General features: G+C 39.6%; 1 protein-coding gene across 8 annotated transcripts in view; it reads left to right on the top strand.

Annotated features, from left to right (window-relative positions):
• The window catches only part of PANK1 (pantothenate kinase 1), a 111,259-nt gene that overhangs the window by 43,286 nt on the left and 44,669 nt on the right, over positions 1-23,304 (top strand). The window contains exon 1 of one of the 8 annotated variants that reach the window (XM_060126428.1): positions 82-606. The exons of 4 other annotated variants lie outside the window; for them this stretch is intronic. In XM_060126428.1, the coding sequence (XP_059982411.1) occupies positions 594-606 (13 nt within the window). In that variant the 5' untranslated portion in view covers positions 82-593. Of the gene's footprint in view, positions 1-81; positions 607-662; positions 868-23,304 lie in introns of those variants that run through there. 3 more of the 8 variants (XM_060126427.1, XM_060126433.1, XM_060126431.1) reach the window with 3 other exon arrangements.

Genomic DNA, 23,304 nt, shown 5'->3' with positions numbered 1-23,304 from the left:
CGGGCGCCAGGCAGGCGCAGCGCGGGGTCCGGCACCCGGGAGCGGCGGGCCAGGCACCGAAGCGCGCGTCGTGCACACCAGCGCCCACCGTCGGCGGACCGCTCTGAGGGGGCGCAAGCACTACAGATCGTTGCCTAAGCCTGACCCTTGCTTGCTTCCATCTGTAGAATAGGCGATTGGACTCGGAGTCTGAGCTGCTCCTCAGGTCACGGCTCAATGGAAGGCAAATGCACTGGCCACCTTACTAATTTGTCGGTGGGGAAATGCACGTGTGTCAACATTTGGTGGGGTCCGGGAGTAGGGGTAGAGCAGCGGTGGGTGGAGAGCCTTAGTTGCCCTCGTTCTTCTCGCCCCTTTCCCTTATGAGAGCTTGTCTTTCTGGGTTGGCGCTCAGGGCAGTCAGCTTGCCCTTTGAATCGCAGAGAAGCCGCCAGCTCCATGGGCCTATTCGCAAGCTCGAGGTCTGGAGGCGTGGAGTTTGACAGCCCCGGAAAATCACAGCCTATTAAACGCTGTTTCCTCGCAGCCAATGAGAGAACCTGTTGGGAGGGACACACCCACTGATACCATGTGGGCCGGAACTATGTGGACCAATGAAGATTGGAGGTGAATTTTTTCGCGGAGTGGGGAGGTGGAGTTGAGGTTTCTAATAGTACTGTACAGTGCAGAATGCTGAAATGCGTTATTTCACAATCTAAAGCTTGTATATATGTTAGTTTGTGAAGAGTCCCTTCCCCGCTGGAAATTCTGAGATGCAAATTGTAGCTCGAATTTACAACAGGATTTTCTTATCTGAGCTGAACTTAATTCAATTTGTTACCTCTTTCTGGGTCTCCTTAATGAAGCTTATAAATGGCAGAAAGCAAAGTAAGTAGAATGCATGCTAATAAGTGATTGCATTCAAACATGCACGCTTTGCATACAGGTTATTCTGTTTCACATAGGGAAATTGCTAGATATGCTTTGGATTCGTCTGTAAAAGCTTGATATTTGGCAAACAGCTTCACTTTTTTCTGTTTCTGTTTATCAACTTAGACTCTTAGCTTTTCTGCATTCAGGTAAAGTCTCTGAGACTTTGGAAAGCATTTTAACTCGACTGTGGGACGCGGTAACTCTGATACTTGTATTTTGTAGGTCTGAAATGTTTCGGTTGAAAGTTAACGTCTTGTCGGGAACTTTGAACCCATACAACAGATTGGCTACAGTTATAAGGAAGGCATCTTAACACCTAAATTTCTGTTTACTTTTGTTTTTGAGTCTTGTTAGAAAATGACTTTCTTTATGGATTTAGCATTGATTCCTAATGATTTATTAACTTGTTTTACTTATTTCGAAGCCAGATTTTAGTTATTTCTCTGATTTACATTAACAAACTGTATGAGAATTCACAATGTAAATAGCTAAAATATAACGAAAGAGAACTGCTTTGAGTATATAGTATTGCTAGCTTAAATGGTCTGTGTTTAACTGAGTGTATAATACCTCTTGAAGTAATTTTTGAGGAATTGAAAATACACTCTTAACAATAGCATGAAGGCAGAGAAAAAATAACCTTGAGCCTTAACTTTTGCTTGCAGATCCGCAGGAAGTATTATTCTAGAATACAGGAAAGTATAACTTTATGCCTGTGTGCTTTGTCAGGTATTAGTTTTGTATTTTTTTAATGAAAACCATAGTTATTTTAAGTCTAGCGATGATACTTATTTATCTTTTAAAAAGAATTCATCAAAATTGACTTTTTATTATCCTATCATGTTTTTTTTCTCAAATTTGAACAAACATTTCTGAAATAAATTTTATATGTTCTGAGCCACATCTGCTGTGTTGACTACCAAAATATCTTAGTTAAAACTAGGCTTAATTTAGTATCTTTATACCTTGCCTATTAGCATTCAAGTATCTTTTTACAAAAAAAAATACTGCCCAATCAGTTGATATTTAGGTAATCTAAGACAAATCTACTTAGACTCAAGCATATCCCTATTTTCTGATGACTGATAGCTTTTTACATAAGCAATTATTACAAAGAGTATTTACATGCTTTAAATGAAATTTGAGTATGTGGTTGATAAAAGCTTCAAAGCTGGACAAATAATTAATTCCTACTTACAGTTTGCAACTTCAAACTCCTGCTTCTGTCCAAACCAGAGGTGTTTTAGGGCAGCCAGATATCACTTCTCTCAGATAGGCACCTGGATTGCATATGTGAGTAGGTGTGTTTCTGTTTGCTGATATTTTGGGTAGAGGGTGATAAACATTAAAATACTTCATGTTTAAAAACAATGAATGGAATGAAACAAACAATTCAGTAGTTTTTGATTATTTAAAAATTTTAAATCTGATCCCTCAGTGCAAGGACTATTCACAATCTTGTAATCTAAAAATCAGAATAGTGGCAGGTTGATTTTGCTAAATCAGGAAATCTTGTCCACTCTTTTAATCAAAAGATCACCTCACTCACTGTGCTTATTATCCTTGGAAAGCTTTTCCAAGACTTAACTGCTTCTTCAAGCTTTCTTGGTTACTTTATCAACTGGGTGCCCTCAACCAAGTTAGGTCTCCTCTTGGAATGCTGGAGTCGGCTAGATGATCTTCAAGTATTGTTTCTTATATTGTACCTTCAGATTCTAAGATACTTCAGAGCTGCTGGTTCTTTCTACATGACTTCTATGCTAGTTATCCAGTCTGCCACATGGCTTAACGTTTTATTATTGTTATTTTAAAAGTTTTTATTTCTGCCCTGTGCTGATTGTTCCATGTATGTTATTGGTCTTTTCTCCGCAATTAAGTTGGAAGCCTTATTACAGTTGGTAGTTTTTTTCATATGCTGTGCAACTTGGGTACAGATATTTGAGTATTTGATTGATGTTGATGAAAAAGGTACAGGTGACATCATCACCACCTCACTGAAGTAGCCATTTCCATCTGTAAGACAGATGGTGGCGAAAGTCCTTCAGTGGAGTTTCCATGAGGTCTCTATAGGGAGACTCCTTTCGCGTGCTCCTTGGTGCTCTGATGTTTTTGAAGCATACAAAAGTAGCTGACTCCTTATGGAGTCAACTCATATACCAAATATTTCTAAACTAATGATAGTCCTAGCAAAATGCCAAGAGCCTAATGTTTGTAAATGGTGTAGTTATTCAAACTCTGGAGAGCTTGAGTGTGAATTGCAGCTGGATGACCTGGGGCCATTTATTTAACCTCTGTGCTTCAGTTTCAGTATTGGTAAGATGGAGCTAATCATACAGCCTCACCAGGTTGATGTGAGGATTAAATAAGATAATATGTATATAAAGAACTTAGATTCCTGCTTGGCACATAGCAGTTATTCAGTAAATGCCAGCTGTCATCACCGCCATATAGAACACTGTCCACCACTAACCCACAGGACAAGACGACTGAGCTGGCAGAGACACCTTAGAATGACTTCCTTACTTAAAAAGGAGGGGGGGGGGGCTACAATAAGAAAGACCAAAAAGTTTTATTTGATTAACTATGACACTCCTAGCCCCACAATTACCTTTTTCCCCCCTTTGCCTCCCAAAATATTGGGTAATACAAAAAATGGAGGAAAAAAGCAGGAAAAAGTACTCACAGTACCATCACTCAGAGAAAATGACTGTTTAAAATGTGCTAAAGGTAATTTTGGATCACACTAAGATAAGATTTTGATAACTTTTTTTTATTGGACTGTATTTGATTTACAATGTTGTATTAGTTTCAGTTGTACAGCAAAGTGATTCAGTTATACATATACTTATATCTATTCTTTTTAAAATTCTTTTCCCATTTAGATTATTACAGAATATTGAGCAGAATTCCCTATGCTATATAGTAGGTCCTTGTTGATTATCTGTTTTAAATATAGTAGTATGTATATGTCAGTCCCAAACTCCCAGTTTATCCTTTTTTATTTAAAAATGTTAGCAAAAGCATTTTCTTACAGCATTAGAGCATCATTTGCAATGGTTGTATTATATTCCCAATGTTCCATTATATAGATATACCATAATTTATTTAACCTGTCTCTCATAGCTTAAGGCTGCAGCTAGAGTCTCTAAACATCATTAGAGTCTCTAAACATCATTAGAGTCTCTAAACATCATAAACAGTTGTTGCTGCAGCAACAACTTTGTACATAACTCTTTATTTTTGATGAAATTGGTGAATATGTACTTTTTGGAGAAGGAACAGAAATGGCACAAAGGAGTATATAGCTGTTGCCTTGAAATCCTGGATATTTTATTCAGTTTCTTTTTTCAGCTTTATTGAGGTATAATTGACATTTAAAATGGCAATATATTTAAAGTGTAGAACATGATGATTTAATATATGCATGCATTATGACAAGATTCCCATCATCAAGTTAAGAAATACATCCATCACCTCATATATTTACATTTTTATGAAAACACTTAATTCTGCTTTCTTAGCAAATTTCAGTTATACAATACAGTGTTATCAACTATAGTTACCATGTTTACATTAAATCCTCAGACCTTATTCATCTTATAACTGAAAGTCTGTACCCTTTTACCGGGCTCTCTCTATTCCCCTCACTACCACCACCCCAGTCCCTGGCAACCATTGTTATTCGACTCTGTTTCTATGAATTCCACTTATTTTTTTTTAAGTTTCCATATATAAATGATACCACACACTGTTTGTCTTTCTCTGTCTGGCTTATTTCAGTTAGCATAATGCCCTCCAGCTTCATCCATGTTGTTGTAAATGACAGGATTTCCTTCTTTCTCATGGTTGAATAATATTCTACTGTGCACATATATGCCACACTTTATTCATTCATCCATCAGCGGACACTTAGGTTGTTTCCATACCTGGATATTTTAGACTCTAAGGATGCTTGGAGACAAGCCACACTAGTGAAGAGAGGAGAAAAACGCAAAGGAGGTAATTGTTTGAGCCAGCAAACACTATGCTGCAGAAAGCTAAATACCTGAGTACCATCAGAAGACTCAAGGATGTGAGCTGCGCTCTTCCGTCCCAGTGTGTAGCAACAGGCAAAAATAAGGGATGGATCAGTGCCTGCAGCCTCCTGGTGGAAGTTCCGAATTCTGCGATTCTCCAGATAGAAAAATAGCAGAAGATGGGTGAGAGTTCATTATGCATGTAACACATTCGTGGGTGCAAACTGAAGAAACCCTAACCTGTTACCAGTTTTAGCTAGCCACCATTGTCAAAGTGTAAGGCTTCACTTTTCTAAATATTGGGATATTTACCTTTGGCACTTAGAATTTCCCCTACTTCTGAGTCAGGCTAATTAGAAAACCCAGGATAAAAAGATAAACAGGTAGAATTTTCTGGTTGTATCTGCATAGAGTGTGAATATATATGCATTTTTAAAAACATAATCAGAACTTCTAGATGGACAGGGAACTTTGCGAATCGAGAACAAAAGACTAAAATGGAAAGCGAGGGCACATTCTAGATTGCTCCCTTCTAGGGTGTGGTCAGATTTCTAAGTTTGTCAATGAAGTTATGAATTGTACAATGCACATTTGAACTGGAGATTTAAGAATTTAATGGCCCAAGTGTTCAGTGTCTAAGTGGTTAAGTCAGGTATCAGGATTTATTAGGGACGTGAACACCACTTTTTCCCAAAAGGCCAGTAAGTGAATTTCAACGTTAATACAAAGCATATTTTGTTTGGCATAGTAACAAAAGATGGAAAAAGTACTGTTACTTTTTAACATGTGGGACATTCAACAAGTGAATAAAACAAACTCCAGCCTGGTGTTTGGAGACATAATTGGTAGGGAAACACAGAGTACTGGTTTTAATTAACAGGTTTGAGGTTGGTTTTTTTATCTGTCTGATAGCCTGACTTTTAATAGTGTGTGTTATGCTTTAATACAAACCAATTACCATGAAAATCAATCAAGGTTTGACTTCCATTATGTTCAATTATATGCGTTGGCTTTACTGTGTAGGCCAGTGTTCACCTTGGGATGACAATATTCTGAATCAGATAGGGCACACAGAATTTCTTTAGTTTTTCTTAACATCTTTTTTTTTTTTTTTTTTTTTTTTTTTTGCGGTACGCGGGCCTCTCACTGTTGTGGCCTCTCCCGCTGCGGAGCACAGGCTCCGGACGCGCAGGCTCAGCGGCCATGGCTCACGGGCCCAGCCGCTCCGCGGCATGTGGGATCTTCCCGGACCGGGGCACAAACCCGTGTCTCCTGCATCAGCAGGCGGACTCTCAACCACTGCGCCACCAGGGGAGCCCTAACATCTTTATTGGAGTATAATTCCTTTACAATGGTGTGTTAGTTTCTGCTTTATAACAAAGAGAATCAGCTATACATATATCCACATATCTCCTCCCTCTTGCATCTCCCTCCCACCCTCCCTATCCCACCCCTCTAGGCAGTCACAAAGCACCAAGCTGATCTCCTTGTGCTATGCGGCTGCTTCCTACTATCTGTTTTACATTTGGTAGTGTATATATGTAAATGCTAGTCTCTCACTTTGTCCCACCTTACCCTTTCCACTCGCCGTGTCGTCAAGTCCATTCTCTACATCAGTGTATTTATTCCTGTCCTGCCCCTAGGTTCTTCATAACCTTTTTTTTTTTTTTTGGATTCCATACATATGTGTTAGCATACGGTATTTGTCTTTCTCTTTCTGACTTACTTCACTCTGTATGACAGACTCTAGGTCCACCCACCTCACTACAAATAACTCAGTTTCGTTCCTTTTTATGGCTGAGTAATATTCCATTATATATATGTGCCACATCTTCTTTATCCATTTATCTGTCGATGGACACTTAGCTTGCTTACATGTCCTGGCTATTGTAAATAGAGCTGCAATGAACATTGTGGTACATGACTCTTTTTGAATTATGGTTTTCTCAGGGTATATGCCCAGTAGTGGGATTACTGGGTCATGTGGTAGTTCTATTTTTAATTTTTTAAGGAAGTTCCATACTGTTCTCCATAGTGGCTGTATCAATTTACATTCCTACCAACAGTGCAAGAGGGTTCCCTTTTCTCCACACCCTGTCCAGCATTTATTGTTTGTAGATTTTTTCATGATGGCCATTGTGACTGGTGTGAGGTGATACCTCATTGTACTATTGATTTGCATTTCTCTAATGATTAGTGATGTTGAGCATCCTTTTATGTGTTTGTTGGCAATCTGTATAACTTCTTTGGAAAAATGTCTATTTAGGTCTTCTGCCCATTTTTGGATTGGGTTGTTTGTTTTTTTGATATTGAGCTGCATGAGCTGCTTGTAAATTTTGAAGATTAATCCTTTGTCAGTTGCTTCTAGGAGGTGTGTCAAAAAGGATCTTGCTATGATTTATGTTATTGAGTGTTCTGCCTATGTTTTCCTCTAAGAGTTTTATTGTGTCTGGCCTTACATTTAGGTCGTTAATCCATTTTGAGTTTATTTTTGTGTCTGGTGTTAGGGAGTGTTCTAATTTCATTCTTTTACATGTAGCTGTCGAGTTTTCCCAGCACCACTTTTTGAAGAGGCTGTCTTTTCTCCATTGTATATTCTTGTCTCCTTTATCAAAAATAAGGTGAGCATATATGCATGGGTTTATTTCTGGGCTTTCTATCCTGTTCCATTGATCTATATTTCTGTTTTTGTGCCAGTACCATACTGTCTTGATTACTATAGCTTCATAGTATATTCTGAAGTCAGGGAGCCTGATTCCTCCAGCTCCATTTTTCTTTCTCAAGATTGCTTTGGCTATTCGGGGTCTTTTGTGTTCCCATACAAATTATGAAATTTTTTGTTCTAGTTCTCTGAAAAATGCCATAGGTAGTTTGATAGGATTGCATTGAATCTGTAGATTTCTTTGGGTAATATAGTCATTTTCACAATGCTGATTCTTCCAGTCCAAGAATATGGTATATCTCTCCATCTGTTTGTATCATCTTTAATTTCTTTCATCAGTGTCTTATACTTTTCTGCATACAGGTCTTTTGTCTCCTTAGGTAGGTTTATTCCTAGGTGTTTTATTCTTTTTGTTGCAATGGTAAATGGGAGTATTTCCTTAATTTCTCTTTCAGATTTTTCATCATTAGTGTATAGGAATGCAAGATATTTCTATGCATTAATTTTGTATCCTGCTACTTTGCCAAATTCATTGATTGATTAGCTCTAGTAGTTTTCTGGTAGCATCTTTAGGATCCTCTATGTATAGTATCATGTCATCCACAAACAGTGACAGCTTTACTTCTTCTTTTCTCATTTGGATTCCTTTTATTTCTTTTTCTTCTCTGCTTGCTGTGGCAAAAACTTCCAAAACTGTGTTGAATAATAGTGGTGAGAGTGGACAGCCTTCTCTTGTTCCTGACCTTAGAGGAAATGATTTCAGTTTTTCACCATTGAGAGTGATGTTGGCTGTGGGTTTGTCATATATGGCCTTTATTATGTTGAGGTAAGTTCCCTCTATGCCTACTTTCTGCAGGGTTTTTATCAGAAATCGGTGTTGAACTTTGTCGAAAGCTTTTTCTGCATCTATTGAGATGATCATACAGTTTTTATTCTTTAATTTGTTATTATGGTTTATCACATTGATTGATTTGCATGTATTGAAGAATCCTTGCATTCCTGGGATAAACCCCACTTGATCATGGTGTATGATTCTTTTAATGTGCTGTTGGATTCTGTTTGCTAGTATTTTGTTGAGGACTTTTGCATCTATGTTCATCAGTGATATTGGCCTGTAGTTTTCCTTCTTTCTAACATCTTTGTCTGATTTTGGTATCAAGGTGACGGTGGTCTCAAAGAATGAGTTTGGGAATGTTCCTCCCTCTATTATATTTTGGAAGAGTTAGAGAAGGATAGGTGTTAGCTCTTCTCTAAATGTTTGATAGAATTCTTCTGTGAAGCCATGTGGTCTTTTGTTTGTTGGAAGATTTTTAATCACAGTCTCAATTTCAGGCCTTGTGATTGGTCTGTTTATATTTTCTATTTCTTCCTGGCTCAGTCTCGGAAGGTTGTGCTTTTCTAAGAATTTGTCCATTTCTTCCAGGTTGTCCATTTTATTGGCATAGAGTTGCTTGTAGTAATCTATCATCCTTTGTATTTCTGCAGTGTCAGTTGTTACTTCTCCTTTTTCATTTCTAATTCTATTGATTTGAGTCTTTTCCCTTTTTTTCTTGATGAGTCTGGCTAAAGGTTTATCGATTTATCTTTTCAAAGAACCAGCTTTTAGTTTTATTGAACTTTGCTATTGTTTCCTTCATTTCTTTTTCATTTATTTCTGATCTGATCTTTGTGATTTCTTTCCTTCTGCTAACTTTGGGATTTTTTTTTCTTCTTTCTCTAATTGCTTTAGGTGTAGGGTTAGGTTGTTTATTTGAGATGTTTGTTGTTTCTTGAGGTAGGATTGTATTGCTATAAACTTCCCTCTTAGAACTGCTTTTGCTGCATCCCATAGGTTTTGGGTTGTCATGTTTTCATTGTCATTTGTTTCTAAGTGTTTTTTGATCTCTTCAGTGATCTCTTGGTTATTTACTAATGTATTGTTTAGCCTCCGTTGTTTGTATTTTTTTTGCAGATTTTATTCCTGTAATTGATATCTAGTCTCATAGTGTTGTGGTCAGAAAAGATACTTGATACAATTTCAATTTTCTTAAATTTACCAAGGCTTGATTTGTGACCCAAGATATGATCTATCCTGGAGAATGTTCCATGAGCACTGAGAAGAAAGTGTATTCTGTTGTTTTTGGATGGAATGTCCTATAAATATCAATTAAGTCCATCTGGTCTAGTGTGTCATTCAAAGCTTGTGTTTCCTTATTTATTTTCATTTTGGATAAGCTGTCCATTGGTGAAAGTGGGGTGTTAAAGTCCTCTACTGTGTTTGTGTTACTGTCAATTTCCCCTTTTATGTCTGTCAGCATTTGCCTTATGTATTGAGGTGCTCCTATGTTGGGTGCATAAATATTTGCAATTGCTATATCTTTCTTGGATTGATCCCTTAATCATTAGGCCCTGTCCTTCTTTGTCTCTTTTAGTAGTCTTTATTTTAAAGTCTGTTTTGTCTGGTATCAGAATTGCTTCTCCAGCTTTCTTTTGATTTCCATTTTTATGGAATATCTTTTTCCATCCCCTCACTCTTAGTCTGTATGTGTTCCAAGGTCTGAAGTGGGTCTCTTGTTGACAGCATATATACAGGTCTTGTTTTTGTATCCATTCAGCCAGTCTATGTCTTTTGGTTGGAGCATTTAATCCATTTACATTTGAGGTGATTGTCGATATGTATGTTCCCATTATCATTTTCTTAATTGTTTTGTGTTTGTTATTGTACGTCTTTTCCTTCTCTTGTGTTTCCTGCCTAGAGAAGTTCCTTTAACGTTTGTTGTAAAGCGAGTTTGGTGGTGCTGAATTCTCTTAGCTTTTGCTTGTCTGTAAAGGTTTTCATTTCTCCATCGAATCTGAATGAGATCCTTGCTGGATATAGTAATCTTGGTTGTAGGTTTTTCCCTTTCATCACTTTAAATATGTCCTGCCAGTCGCTTCTGGCTTGCAGAGTTTCTGCTGAAAGATCAGCTGTTAACCTTATGGGGATTCCCTTGTATGTTATTTGTTGCTTTTCCCATGAGCTTTTAATAATTTTTCTTTGTATTTAATTTTTGATAGTTTGATTAATATGTGTCTTGGCATGTTTCTCCTTGGATTTATCCTGTGTAGGACTCTCTGCGCTTCCTGGACTTGATTGACTATGTCTTTTCTCATATTAGGGAAGTTTTCGACTATAATCTCTTCAAATATTTTCTCAGTCCCTTTCTATTTCTCTTCTTCTTCGGGACCACTATAATTCGAATGTTGGTGTGTTAAATGTTGTCCCAGAGGTCTCTGAGACTGTCCTCAATTCTTTTCATTCTTCATCTCTATTCTGCTCCCTAGCAGTTAATTTCCACTATTTTATCTTCCAGGTCACCTATCCATTTTTCTGCCTCAGTTATTCTGCTATTGATTCCTTCTAGAGAATTTTTAATTTCATTTATTGTGTTATTCATTATTGTTTGTTTGCTCTTTAGTTTTTCTAGGTCCTTGTTAAACGTTTCTTGTATTTTCTCCATTCTGTTTCCAAGATTTTGGATCATCTTTACTGTCATTACTCTGAATTCTTTTTCAGGTAGACTGCCTATTTCCTCTTCATTTATTTGGTCTTGTGGGTTTTAACCTTGCTCCTTCATCTGCTGTGTGTTTCTCTGTCTTCTCATTTTGCTTCACTTGCTGTGTTTGGGGTCTCCTTTTCACAGGCTGCAGGTTCATAGTTCACATTGTTTTTGGTGTCTGCCCACAGTGGCTAAGGTTGGTTCAGTGGGTTGTGTAGGCTTCCTGGTGGAGGGGCCTGATGCCCGTGTTCCGGTGGACGATGCTGGATCTTGTCTTTCTGGTGTGCAGGACCATGTCCGGTGGTGTGTTTTGGGGTGTGTGTGACCTTATTATGATTTTAGGCAGCCTCTCTGCTAATGGGTGTGATTGTATTCCTGTCTTGCAAGTTGTTTGGCCAGGGGTGTCCAGCACTGTAGCTTGCTCATCATTGAGTGGAGCTAGGTCTTAGCGTTGAGATGGAGATCTCTGGGAGAGTTTTCGCTGTTTAATACTACATGGAGCCGGGAGTTCTCTGCTTGACCAATGTCCTGAACTCGGCTCTCCCACCTCAGAGGCACAGGCCTGACCCCTGGCCGGCGCACCAAAACCCTGTCAGCCACACAGCTCAGAAGAAAAGGGAAAGAAAAAGAAAGCAAGAAAGAAAAGAACATGAAAGAAAAGAAAGTTATTAAAATAAAAAATAAATTATTAAAAATAAGAAAAATTTAAAAGTAATAAAGTAAAAGAAAGAAAGAAAGAAGAGAGCAACCAAACCAAAAAACAAGTCCACCAATGATAACAAGCCCTAAAAACTATACAAAAAAAAAAACACAAAACGAAAAAAAACAGACAGAACCCTAGGACAAATGGTAAAAACAAAGCTATACGGACAAAATCACACAAAGAAGCATACACATACACATTCACAAAAAGATAAAAAGGAAAAAGAAAAGCATATATATATATATATATATATATATATATATAAAAGGAAGAGAGCAACCAAATCAATAAACCAATCTACCAATGATAATAAACTCTAAATACTATACTAAGATAAACATAAAACCAGAAACAAATTAGGTGCAGAAAGCAAACCCCAAGTTACGATTGCTCCCAAAGTCCACCACCTCATTTTGGGATGATTCGTTGTCTATTCAGGTATGCCACAGGTGGAGGGTACATAAAGTTGATTATGGAGTTTTATTCCACTGCTTCTGAGCCTGCTGGGAGAGATTTCCCTTTCTCTTCTTTGTTTGCATAGCTCCTGGGGTTCAGCTTTGGATTAGCCACACCTCTGTGTATAGGTCGCCTGAGGGCGTCTGTTCCTGCCCCCGACAGGATGGGGTTAAAGTAGCAGCTGATTCTGGGGCTCTGACTCACTCAGGCCGGGGGGAGGGAGGGGTACGGAGTGCGGGGCGAGCCTGAGGTGGCAGAGGCAGCGTGACATTGCAGCAGCCTGAGGAGCACCGTGTGTTCTCCCAGGGACGTTGTCCCTGGATCACACGACCCTGGCAGTGGCAGGCTGCCCAGACTCCTGGGAGGGGAGGTGTGGATAGTGACCTGTGCTCACACACAGGCTTCTTGGTGGCGGCAGCAGCAGCCTTAGCATCTCTTTCCCGTCTCTTGTGTCTGAGCTGATAGCCGCAGGTCGCGCTCATCTGTGGAGCTCGTTTAGGTGGTGCTCTGAATCCCCTCTCCTCGTGCACCCCGAAACAATGGTCTCTTGCCTCTTAGGCAGGTCTAAACTTTTTCCCAGACTCCCGCCTAGTTAGCTGTGGCGCACTAGCCCCCTTCGGGCTGTGTTCACGCAGCCAACCCCAGTCCTTTCCCTGGGGTCTGACCTCCGAAGCCCGAGCCTCAGCTCCCAGCCCCCGCCTGCCCCGGTGGGTGAGCAGACAAGCCTCTCGGGCTGGTGAGTGCCGGTCGGCACCGGTACTCTGTGCGGGAATCTCTCCGCTTTGCCCTCCGCACCCCTGTGGCTGTGCTCTCCTCCGGGGCGCCGAAGCACCCCCCTCCGCCTCCCGCAAAGGGGCTTCCTAGTGTGTGGAAACCTTTCCTCCTTCACAGCTCCCTCCCACTGGTGCAGGTCCCATCCCTATGCTTTTGTCTCTGTTTTTTCTTTTTTCTTTTGCCCTACCCAGGTACGTGGGGAGCTTCTTGCCTTTTGGGAGGTCTGAGGTCTTCTGCCAGCATTCAGTAGTTGTTCTGTAGGAGCTGTTCCACATGTAGATGTATTTCTAATCTCTCTGTGGGGAGGAAAGTGATCTCCACATCTTACTCCTCCGCCATCTTAAAGGTCCCCCCCAGAATTTCTAAGTAGACCTTTTCTCTAGATAGTGCAGCCGTCAATGGTAATGGTATCTCATTACTTAATTTATGACATCTTTTATATGCTTACAGTTGTTTAATCATACACGCGTGCGTGTGGGACTGTTTTTTGTCCTTGGGAATATATTTGAACGCAGCCGATGATTCCACGGGATAAGGGAATGTTATTTTTAGGGACAGTTACGTCAAAATAATGATCTGGGCCTCTAACAGATTTTTCTATGGTTTGGAAAGCGGGTGAAAAGACTCATGACAGTAGTGGGTACTTATGGTAGTCACTTTGATTGACTGAGTAATTAGCGTTCCTATTATTTTGCAACAACTATGTGTCCCATTGCTAAAGCATGTGATTACCACTCCCACACTCCATCTTACAGATGGGGAAAGCAAGGCCCAGAGAAGTGGAGCAACCTGCCTGAAGTCTGAATGGCAGAGCCAGAATTCAAAAACAAGTCTAACTCCATTGCCAGCTAGCCAGCTTTCTTTTATGCCACATTCAGCCTATTATTTTGCAAAAAGGAAGTGCATTCTGTAAAACTTGTAGAAGAGATAAGTGTGTGCAATTGGTACACCTTTGGCAAAAAGCTCACTCATGTATTTGTGGAACTAACAGTAGCCAACATTTAGAGATGCTTACTCTGTGCCAGGAAGCCACACACTACAGGGATTATCTCATCCAACACTCCCAGCACCCTGTGAGATAGGTACTGCTCTAGATTGAAAGCTTGTGTCCCCCCAAAATTCAGATATTGTAATCCTAACCCCCAAGGTAATGGTATTAAGAAGTGGGGCCTTTGGGAGGTAATGAGGTCACGAGGATGAGACCAGAGAGTTCTCTAGAGGTTACAGCACAAAAGAGACAGCTGTCTAGGAATCGGGCTCTCACCAGACACCGAATCTGCCAGTGCCTTGATCTTGGATTCCAGGACTGTGAGAAATAAGTTTCTGTAATTTATAAGCTACCCAGTCTACGGTATTCTTTGACAGCAGCCTGAACAGCCTGAGACAGGTACCGTCACGATCTTCCTTCTGCAGATGAAGAAACTGTGTGAGGGCTCCTGGACTCGGGAAAACGGAGCTCAGATTTGGACTCTGCTGGGCCAGGGGACCAGATTCAGGACCCTAGTGGATTCCTAGGACGTGTCGGTCGTGTTTTGTAGTGGAAGGAGTTTTGGAGCCACCAGATCTGTATTCAGAGCCTCATTCTACTACTTACTAACAGTGTAGCCTCAGTTGAGATGCTTAACTTCTCAGACGCTCACTTTGTTGACTAGAAATAACTGGTGTCCATCTTACCACTCGTGAGGACCAGACGTCAAAAATGTAGATAAAGTCTATGGTAGAATGCCTAGACCCTGATATGTGCATAGTAAAAGCTATTTTACTGTTAATACTAGCTGCTATTCATAAAGGGTATTTAATATTAATATTTTTGCTATTGTTTAGTCACAGAAGCTTTCAAAACGTTCTGAAATCTCAGGATTTTCATCAGCTCGTCTTGCTCCAACTGAAAACCTTTGGGGACTGGGTTTCAGGGTATCCTCCAACCTGATCTGACGTCACCTCCTGAATGGAAGCTTCCCTAATTCCCTCTGAGGTTTCTGGAGGCAGGACACATGGCCTGTGTGTCAGGTCTTTATCTCATTGTCACTTTCATAGATTACTCCATTGCAACTCCTGAGACCAAGTACAAGCATGCCCTTCCTGAGAGTGATGTTGGCAACTTTGTGGATAAGAAGACTGTGTAATTTATTTTACTGCTAATCTAGTGTCAGGACAAAGTTATTTTTAAAACAGGAAGTATCTTTCTTTGATCTTTACTGTTTGATATCTCAGCCCTTTTGTGAGGCAGATAGGCACCAAAGAGAGGAGAAAGATTAGGAAAGGGAGCACTTTTCTTTTATAAAAGCTGCATGAGTTGAACATGGCTTCAGAATTTAGAACAGCCGCATCTAGTTCTTAGGCCTAGGTGGGTTTTTTTCTATTTTATCTTTTTATTTTATTTACTTCTTTAACATCTTTATTGGAGTATGATTGCTTTACAGTGCTGTGTTAGTTTCTGCTTTATAACAGAGTGAAGCAGCTATACATATACATATGTTCCCATATCTCCTCCCTCTTGTCTCCCTATCCAACACCTCTAGGTAGACACAAAGCACGGAGCTGATCTCCCTGTGCTATGCGGCTGCTTCCCACTAGCTATCTGTTTTACATTTGGTAGTGTATATATGTCCATGCCACTCTCTCATACTTCATCCCAGCTTACCCTTCCCCTTCCCTGTGTCCTCAAGTCCATTCTCTACGTCTGCGTCTTTATTCCTGTCCTGCCCCTAGGTTCTTCATATCTTTTTTTTATTTTTTAGATTCCATATATATGTGTTAACATACCATATTTGTTTCTCTGTCACTCTGTCACTCTGTATGACAGTCTCTAGGTCCATCCACCTCACTACAAATAACTCAATTTTGTTCCTTTTTATGGCTGAGTAATATTCCATTGTATATATGTGCCACATCTTCTTTATCCACTCATCTGTCGATGGACCCTCAGCCTAGCAAACTTTGCTCTGGCAGATGATAAAATGGATATTTCTGGGTGCTTCTTGCCCTCAGGATTATCACGTGAACCTTCTGGTGTGCCTGGCCTTGACTCTACACTGAATCTGAGGCCACAGGACCTTAGATAGAGGCTCAGGACGGTCTGGACATGCGTGGATCTCTGAGCTGAGGCCAGCCTGGGCAGTGCCAGTTACTGGAAATCCTCTGGGGCTTCTGGACAGACAACTCCTCTACAGCCTGATGTAGGCAGTTCAGGAGTGAAATAGGCAGAGATGGACTTAGTTGGCTTGAAACTCATGTGTCAGCAGGATGGTGAATCTTCCATCAAAACATCGTCACTCAATAAAAATTATGGGAGGGTGGTCTTAGATGTCCTTCCTTACACTAAATCCAAATCTGCCTCATAATTTCTACCCTGTGTTCCCTGACGGTACAGTACATCTAATTTATCTTATACATGGCAGCTCATTAGATATTTAAAGACAGCTATTTTATTTTGACTTTTCCTTGGGGTCCTACCCTCTGAAGAACCAAGAGCCGTGCTCTCACCTGCCAGACTCCATCACCCATGTGATTCAGTACAGGTTGCATTGAAATACTAGAAAGTATTAAAGTTTAGACTGCAGGGTGGCTTCCTTGTGTTGTCATAAAGGAGATCAGGTAAGTATTGAACTGGGTGACCTTGAACGCTGAGATTTAATACTCCCCATGGGTTGCACAGGGGCTAGTCAGTTTTTATTCCTTTGGGCCAAGGCACCGTGCTAGACCCTGGGTGTGATACTTGGTTTCATGTGATTCCAAGCTATAGTGTAGCCTGAAGCCAGTTACATGACTTGATTTTACTCAAATGCTATGGCAGTTCCTTTAAGTCATTAAAGTGTGTGTTTGAGTCAGAGGGCTTGAACGTAGTTGAGGCTGTTTACCATTCATATTTCCCCCACTACCTACATTTGATGAAAAACACCTAAAGAGATACTATATGTTTCGGGGAAGGAAGGTAGTATTAGTTTGGTCAAGGAGATATCACATCTTACCTTTTGTGGAAGCTTTCTACTAGGAAGAAGTGGCCCAAATGTGATTTATTCTTTGGAGTGACCACATAATGTTTCATCAGCAATCTTAAAAAAAGGTAGAGAGTAACATTAATAATTACGCCAGGACCATCTCGGGCAAACCAGGAGTTCCAGTGGTCTGCTGGGTCCGGCTCCTACAGGCTCTGGGAGCTGGTTGTACACATTACTTCCCAACTCTGCATTTGATGCCCTTGTGTTGGTAGCTTGAAATTGGCCACTGTGGGTGTATTTACACAGTGGAAATTGGCAAATGCTGAAAATCAGGGCTTTATTTTCAGAGCCCTGAAACACTTAATTGTGAAATACTTACCAGTGCACCACTGCCTGCAATACATATCACATGTCACTCAGAGAAAAGTCCCAGAGGGCATCAGTAATACAAACTGAATTATTAAAGCATTTGGGGCAGAGAATGGCAGAAAAAGCTCAACATATCCTCTGATACGTAGGACGGTGCCAGAAGATGAGAAGTTAGGTGATGGACCCTCACTCTCAGGAAAGAAAGTATTCTACAAATTTTTGAGAGCCCACTGTAGTATAAGGGTAGAATTTAGAACCACATTACGGTCAGCCCTCTGTGTCTGCAGATTCTGCATCTGCGGATTCAACCAACTACAGGTCAAAAATATTTGAACAAAAAATTCCAGAAAGTTCCAAAAAGCAAAACTTGAATTTGCCATGCACTGGCGACTATTTACATGGCATTTACATTGTATTAGGTATTATAAGTAATGTAGAGATGATTTAAAGTATATGGGAGGACGTGTGTAGGTTATATGCAAATACGATGCCATTTTACATAAGGGACTTGAGCATCCGAATTTTTTTGGTATCTGCTGGGCAGGGAGGGGTTCAGGGTTCTGGAACGAATCCCCCTCGGATTTTGATGGACAACTATTATCTGCCACCCTTTTTCCCTCTGAAGTTCCTACACCAGAAATAGTTGGGCTCAGTGCTGGATGACCCAATAGGTAGAACAAGCAGGTGTTAGTGTACCAGCAATCCAGCATGGGAACCACGGAAAGGAGAAGATAACATACATGTCTTTATATGTGTGTATACACACACACACACACACACACACACGCTTTCACCCAAGTATTAATCATAGGAAAATCATAACTTTGGACTTCTTTATACTTATTTCACAATTCACTATTGTTTTTATTTTGAATGACAAATTATTTTGAGTTACACTTATTGCTTGTGGGTGGGGGAACAGCATAATTTTTTCTTTAAATAGGTGTAAATCTGGCCCCGGTTGAGCCTTGCACTTGTGTAAGGTGATTTAGAATTTATTGCTGCTGAAACAGCAGGGTGGAGTTGCCAGAATATCTTCATTTCATGTTTATGGTTAGGGTGGGAAGGTTGAGATTTGTCCCAGCGAAGAGGAGAAGGAACTCGGTGTGTATGTTTGGTTCCAGAACAGGGTCTCTTAGGAGGGACTTCCCCAGTTCATACCCCTTTGCATTTTACTCTAAAGGTAACTCATTGTTCTCCATTTATTCTCTCACTGTCCTGAAGAATTGTTTGGAGAGTGTTGGGATTTTTTTTTTAATCTTTTTATTTAGGAAAATTTCAAACATTATACAAAATTAGAGTGTATGGTATAACTAACTGCTAATTACTCATCACTCAGCTTCTACAATTATCAACTCATGTCCAATCTTATTTTATTTTGCCTATTACATGCAAACCTTCCCCTCCCAAACTGGATGATATTGAAACAAATCTCAGATATCATAACATTTCAATGGTAAATATTTTCATATATATATCTAAAAGATAAGAACTCTTTAAAAAAACATAACCATAATCTGTTATTTGTTAAAAACATTAACAACATATTATATCCAGTTGAGACAATCGTATTTTATGGTGCACAATTAGATGTAGAAATTCAGTTATCTAACCACAGTTAAAATTGTTACATCCTGTTTGTTGATAGATGAAAATCTGTTATCATGTTGCCCTGGAGGATTCCTTTGTTTGCCAGTACCTTTTATTGTTTGTTTATGATTAATTTTCAACCATTTCTTTATGGTCTGAGATTTTGAAACCTAATTCTTGTAATGAAATGGTCCTGTACCCCAAAATAGGTGCTTTGGGATCACCCCAAAATCACTGAACTAGAAGCTATTTTTATCTCCTACACAGTTTTTGTCTTGAGATTGAGAGATTAGGAACAGTCTTAAAAGAATTCCACACCCCTCCTTTCCTCTGGAGTAATTAGAGTGGGAACAGGCAAGCTAGCACTCAGTTTGAAGATGAAGACAGTTAGGATGTAGGTCTGGACTCAGACCTGGGAATCTGGAGGTGCTAGATTCAGGGTTGAACCAACAGAGGCATTGCTGAAATTTGTGAGATATTCGGGATTCTTCGCAATCTCTCTACCTATGACCCTGTATTTCAAGTTAACCACAAAAGCAAAGAAAAAGATCCTGGATCTATCTAATATCACTCTTGTTTGTCAAGCATTCCTAGGGATCCAACCAGTTAAACATCAGTGAATTCTTATCTATATAACTGCTAGAACTGGTTTACTTTTGTCGGTTTTATGACTTTATCAGTTCTGTGAAAAAAGTGCTTCAAATGCATTTTATACACCCCTGCCTTCTTTGATGGAATAATGAGTGTCATTTAATATCTTCTAACAATCTAGGGACATTATTAATATCATTTTTTATGCTGAGTTATAAAAGTAATGGCGTACAAAGTGTTTGCGTTTGCTCTTTTGTTTTCCAGTCAATGGATGTTTGTTATACATCAGTTTTACAGGACAGAACTTTTAGGGGGTCCAAATATTTCATACAAAATTCTTCTTTAAAAATATTTTTGTCTATTTAAAAGCTGTAATTAAAAAGGTGGAGATCACCCAACTTAATGTTTGGCTAGTTTCCTTAACCTCTCTGAGCCTCAGTTTCATCATCTGTAAAATGAGCATAATAACAGTGCCTACCTCATTGGGCTATGGGAATTAAATTAAATATTACATGTGAAGCTCCTAGCACAGCACCTGCCACATAGTAAACCCTTAATGTTAGTTGATACAATGCTGCTGCATTTTTTTATAGACCCTGGAATAAGCTTCTTCTGAATTCTTATCAGCAGACCATTGATTGGCAAGTGTGCAGCTCTGAAGTATTTTTTGAAGTTTGGCCTGTGCATCTACGTCCACATAAACTTACACAAGCTAATACATCACTTCAGCACATGTTTACCACACTCGATTAAATTTTGGGCAAGGCTTAGGCATATTTGCTTTTAGCAAATGCTCTAACAAGTAAGTGGATAACCTGTCAAGTCCTGATTATGTTGTCTTAGAGTTTTAGCACTTTTTATAAGGTTTTGATGCTTTTTGTTTGATTTTTATATTTATTACAAGCAAACTGAGGAGTTGTTAGATATTTTAGTATTCAGCTTTTTGTGAAAATTTTCCAGTAAATCTTTTCAAGCTACTGCATCAGTTTTGATTGAAGAAATCTCTGAGATTGTGAGGAAAGCTATTCAGAAAACCAGTTAGGATTTGCACCTGCTCTCTGCGACTCAAGCTTGTCTCCATATTGTGTAATCCAAACAAGGTACACAAATAAACTGGATGCTGAGGTTCCTGAAACTGCAGCTATCGTCCATAAATGACAGTTAACCAGCCTTTATGTTCATCGAAACAGCATCATTCTTATTGGTTAACTTTACACTAAATGTGTGATATGTTTTTAAAATAAACCAATTTAAATAAGATGTTGCTTTGATCTCTTTCAAATGTGAGGTCCAGAGTTAAAGTGTAAAAAATAAAGGTTCCAGTGCTAAAGAGTTTGAAAATCTCTCAGTGATAGAGAAGGGCAGTGTGCCCCCAGACTAAATGGTGCTAGAGAAATAAAATCTTTTGAATACTCATATTTATATTTGTAAAGTTTTCATCTCTTTTCCCAATTAGATATTAAGTCTGGCTGTGCCTTTGACAAAAGTTGTTATAGTAAAAATAAACAGTTGTTACTAATCACAGTGATCATCACTTCTGGCATCTGGGCAGCGATAACCCAGAAGGCAGCTGAGAACCTAGAGGGAAGCAAACACTCTTGAGCCACCAAAACTCACTGTTGGAAAGTAGATAAAGTTGGAGATGCTCATGCATTTTACACTTGGAGCACTTCCTGGGCTCTCTCGGAGTCTATTTACTCTTACCAAAGTCACAGCTTTACCAGACTTGATTTTCTGGTTTCTCTGCAATCATACATAGCAGGATCGGGATAGACGTTGCGGTACACCGACAGCAGCCAGGAAATTAACAGCGTTAGCTTCTAAAAAGCAAGACACAGAAAGCTATAACAGAGACAGAAGAATACGCAAACCTAGCAGCCTGGGAAGCACACGTTTATGTGGTTCCTGAGGGCATCAGTATATAGTGGTGTAGTACAGTAATTGATTCTTACATGACTCCAAGTCATCAGAAAGAGCTAAGATTTTCTTCTATTTTCTTTAAGAATAGGAGAAGGTGGGTCATGCATTTGAGGAAGATTTCCTTCAAAAACAATTTATAACTTGGCATTTATATCTTAAAAGTCATTTATAAAAGGCAGGGATTGGGCCAGAGCTTTATATATGTTATAAATTCTGCTTTACTTAGATAGAATTCACCCATTTAAAGTGTACAGTTCAGTGTTTTTTAGTATATTCAGAGTGCAACCATCACCACAATTAAGTTTAGACTACATCATCACCCCCAAAAAAACCTTATTAGCAACCACTCGCCTTTTCCCCCATATCCGTAACTCCCAACCCTGGAAAACTACTAATCTTTTTGTCTCTATAGACTTGCCTATTGTGGATATTTCATAGAAATGGAACCATATAATACCTGGTCTTTTGTGATTGACTCCTTTCACTTAGCATAGTGTTTTCAAGACTCACCCATGTCTTAGTATGTATCAGTATGTCGTTCCTTTTTACTGCCAAATAATATTTCATGTTATTTATCCATGCATCAATTGATGGACATTTGTATTGTTTCCACTTTTTGGCTATTATGAGTAATACTGCTCTGATCACTCTCATACAAATTTTTGTGTGGGCAAAAATTTCTCCTAGGTATATACCTGAGGCTGAACTTGCTAGATCATATACTAGCTTATATCTAACCTCTTGCGGGACTGCCAGACTGTTTTCCAAAGTGACTGTACTATTTTATATTCCAACCAGCAGCGTAGGAGGGTTCCAGTTTCTCCACATCCTCACCAACACTTGTTATTTTCCGTGCTTTAAATATAGTCATCCTAGTGTGCTTGAAGTAGTATCTCATTGTGGTTTTGATGTGCATTTCCCTAAAAGGTGTCTTACATCCCTCAAACACTAACATCCTTGTGATTTTGAAACTTTTTGTAGGTTAAAACTTTATATCCAGTTTAATTAGAAGGTTCTTGAATGGGGACTTCCCTGGAGGCACAGTGGTTAAGGATCCGCCTGCCAGTGCAGGGGACATGGGTTCGAGCCGTGGTCCGGGAAGATCCCACGTGACGCGGAGCAACTAAGCCAGTGCGCCACAACTACTGAGCCTGCGCTCTAGAGCCCGCAAGCCACAACTACTGAGCCCACATGCCACAATGATGGAAGCCCGCATGCCTAGAGCCCATGCTCTGCAACAAGAGAAGCCACCACAATGAGAAGCCCACGCACTGCAACAAAGAGTAGCGCCCACTAGCCGCAACTAGAGCCCACGCGCAATAACGAGGACCCACCACAGCCAAAAATAAAATATAAACAAATAAATAAATTTATTTTTTAAAAAAATCCCAGGACTTTAAAAAAAAAATAAAGAAGGTTCTTGAATGGCTAGGAATTGGTGTCAGGCTTTACTTTGTGACAGTTACTGTGCTCAGAAGGGAACCCTGCGAAGAGCTGCTGCCATTTGTAAATATTAAAGGATTCTTTTAATTAAGTAGTGTCTGGTACAACGGCAATGTGAATTTAACTCATAGCAGAGTTTTCACTCCTCTCCAGACTATTTTTTTTTTAACTTTTTATTTTATGTTGGAGTATAGTTGATTAACAGTGTTGTGTTAGTTTCAGGTTACAACAAAGTGACTCAGCCATATATATATATGTATCTATTCTTTTTCAAATTCTTTTCCCATTTAGGTTATTACAGAATTTTGAGCAGAGTACCCTGTGCTATATGGTAGGTCCTTGTTGGTTATCCATTTTAAATATAGCAGTGTGGACATGTCAATCCCAAACTCCCTAACTCTCTCTCCCA

The sequence above is a fragment of the Lagenorhynchus albirostris genome, chromosome 16, assembly GCF_949774975.1.
Source record: "Lagenorhynchus albirostris chromosome 16, mLagAlb1.1, whole genome shotgun sequence".
Classification (NCBI taxonomy): domain Eukaryota; kingdom Metazoa; phylum Chordata; class Mammalia; order Artiodactyla; family Delphinidae; genus Lagenorhynchus; species Lagenorhynchus albirostris.
Note: the sequence above shows the minus strand (reverse complement) of the source record. Positions and strands in the feature narration are given on the sequence as shown.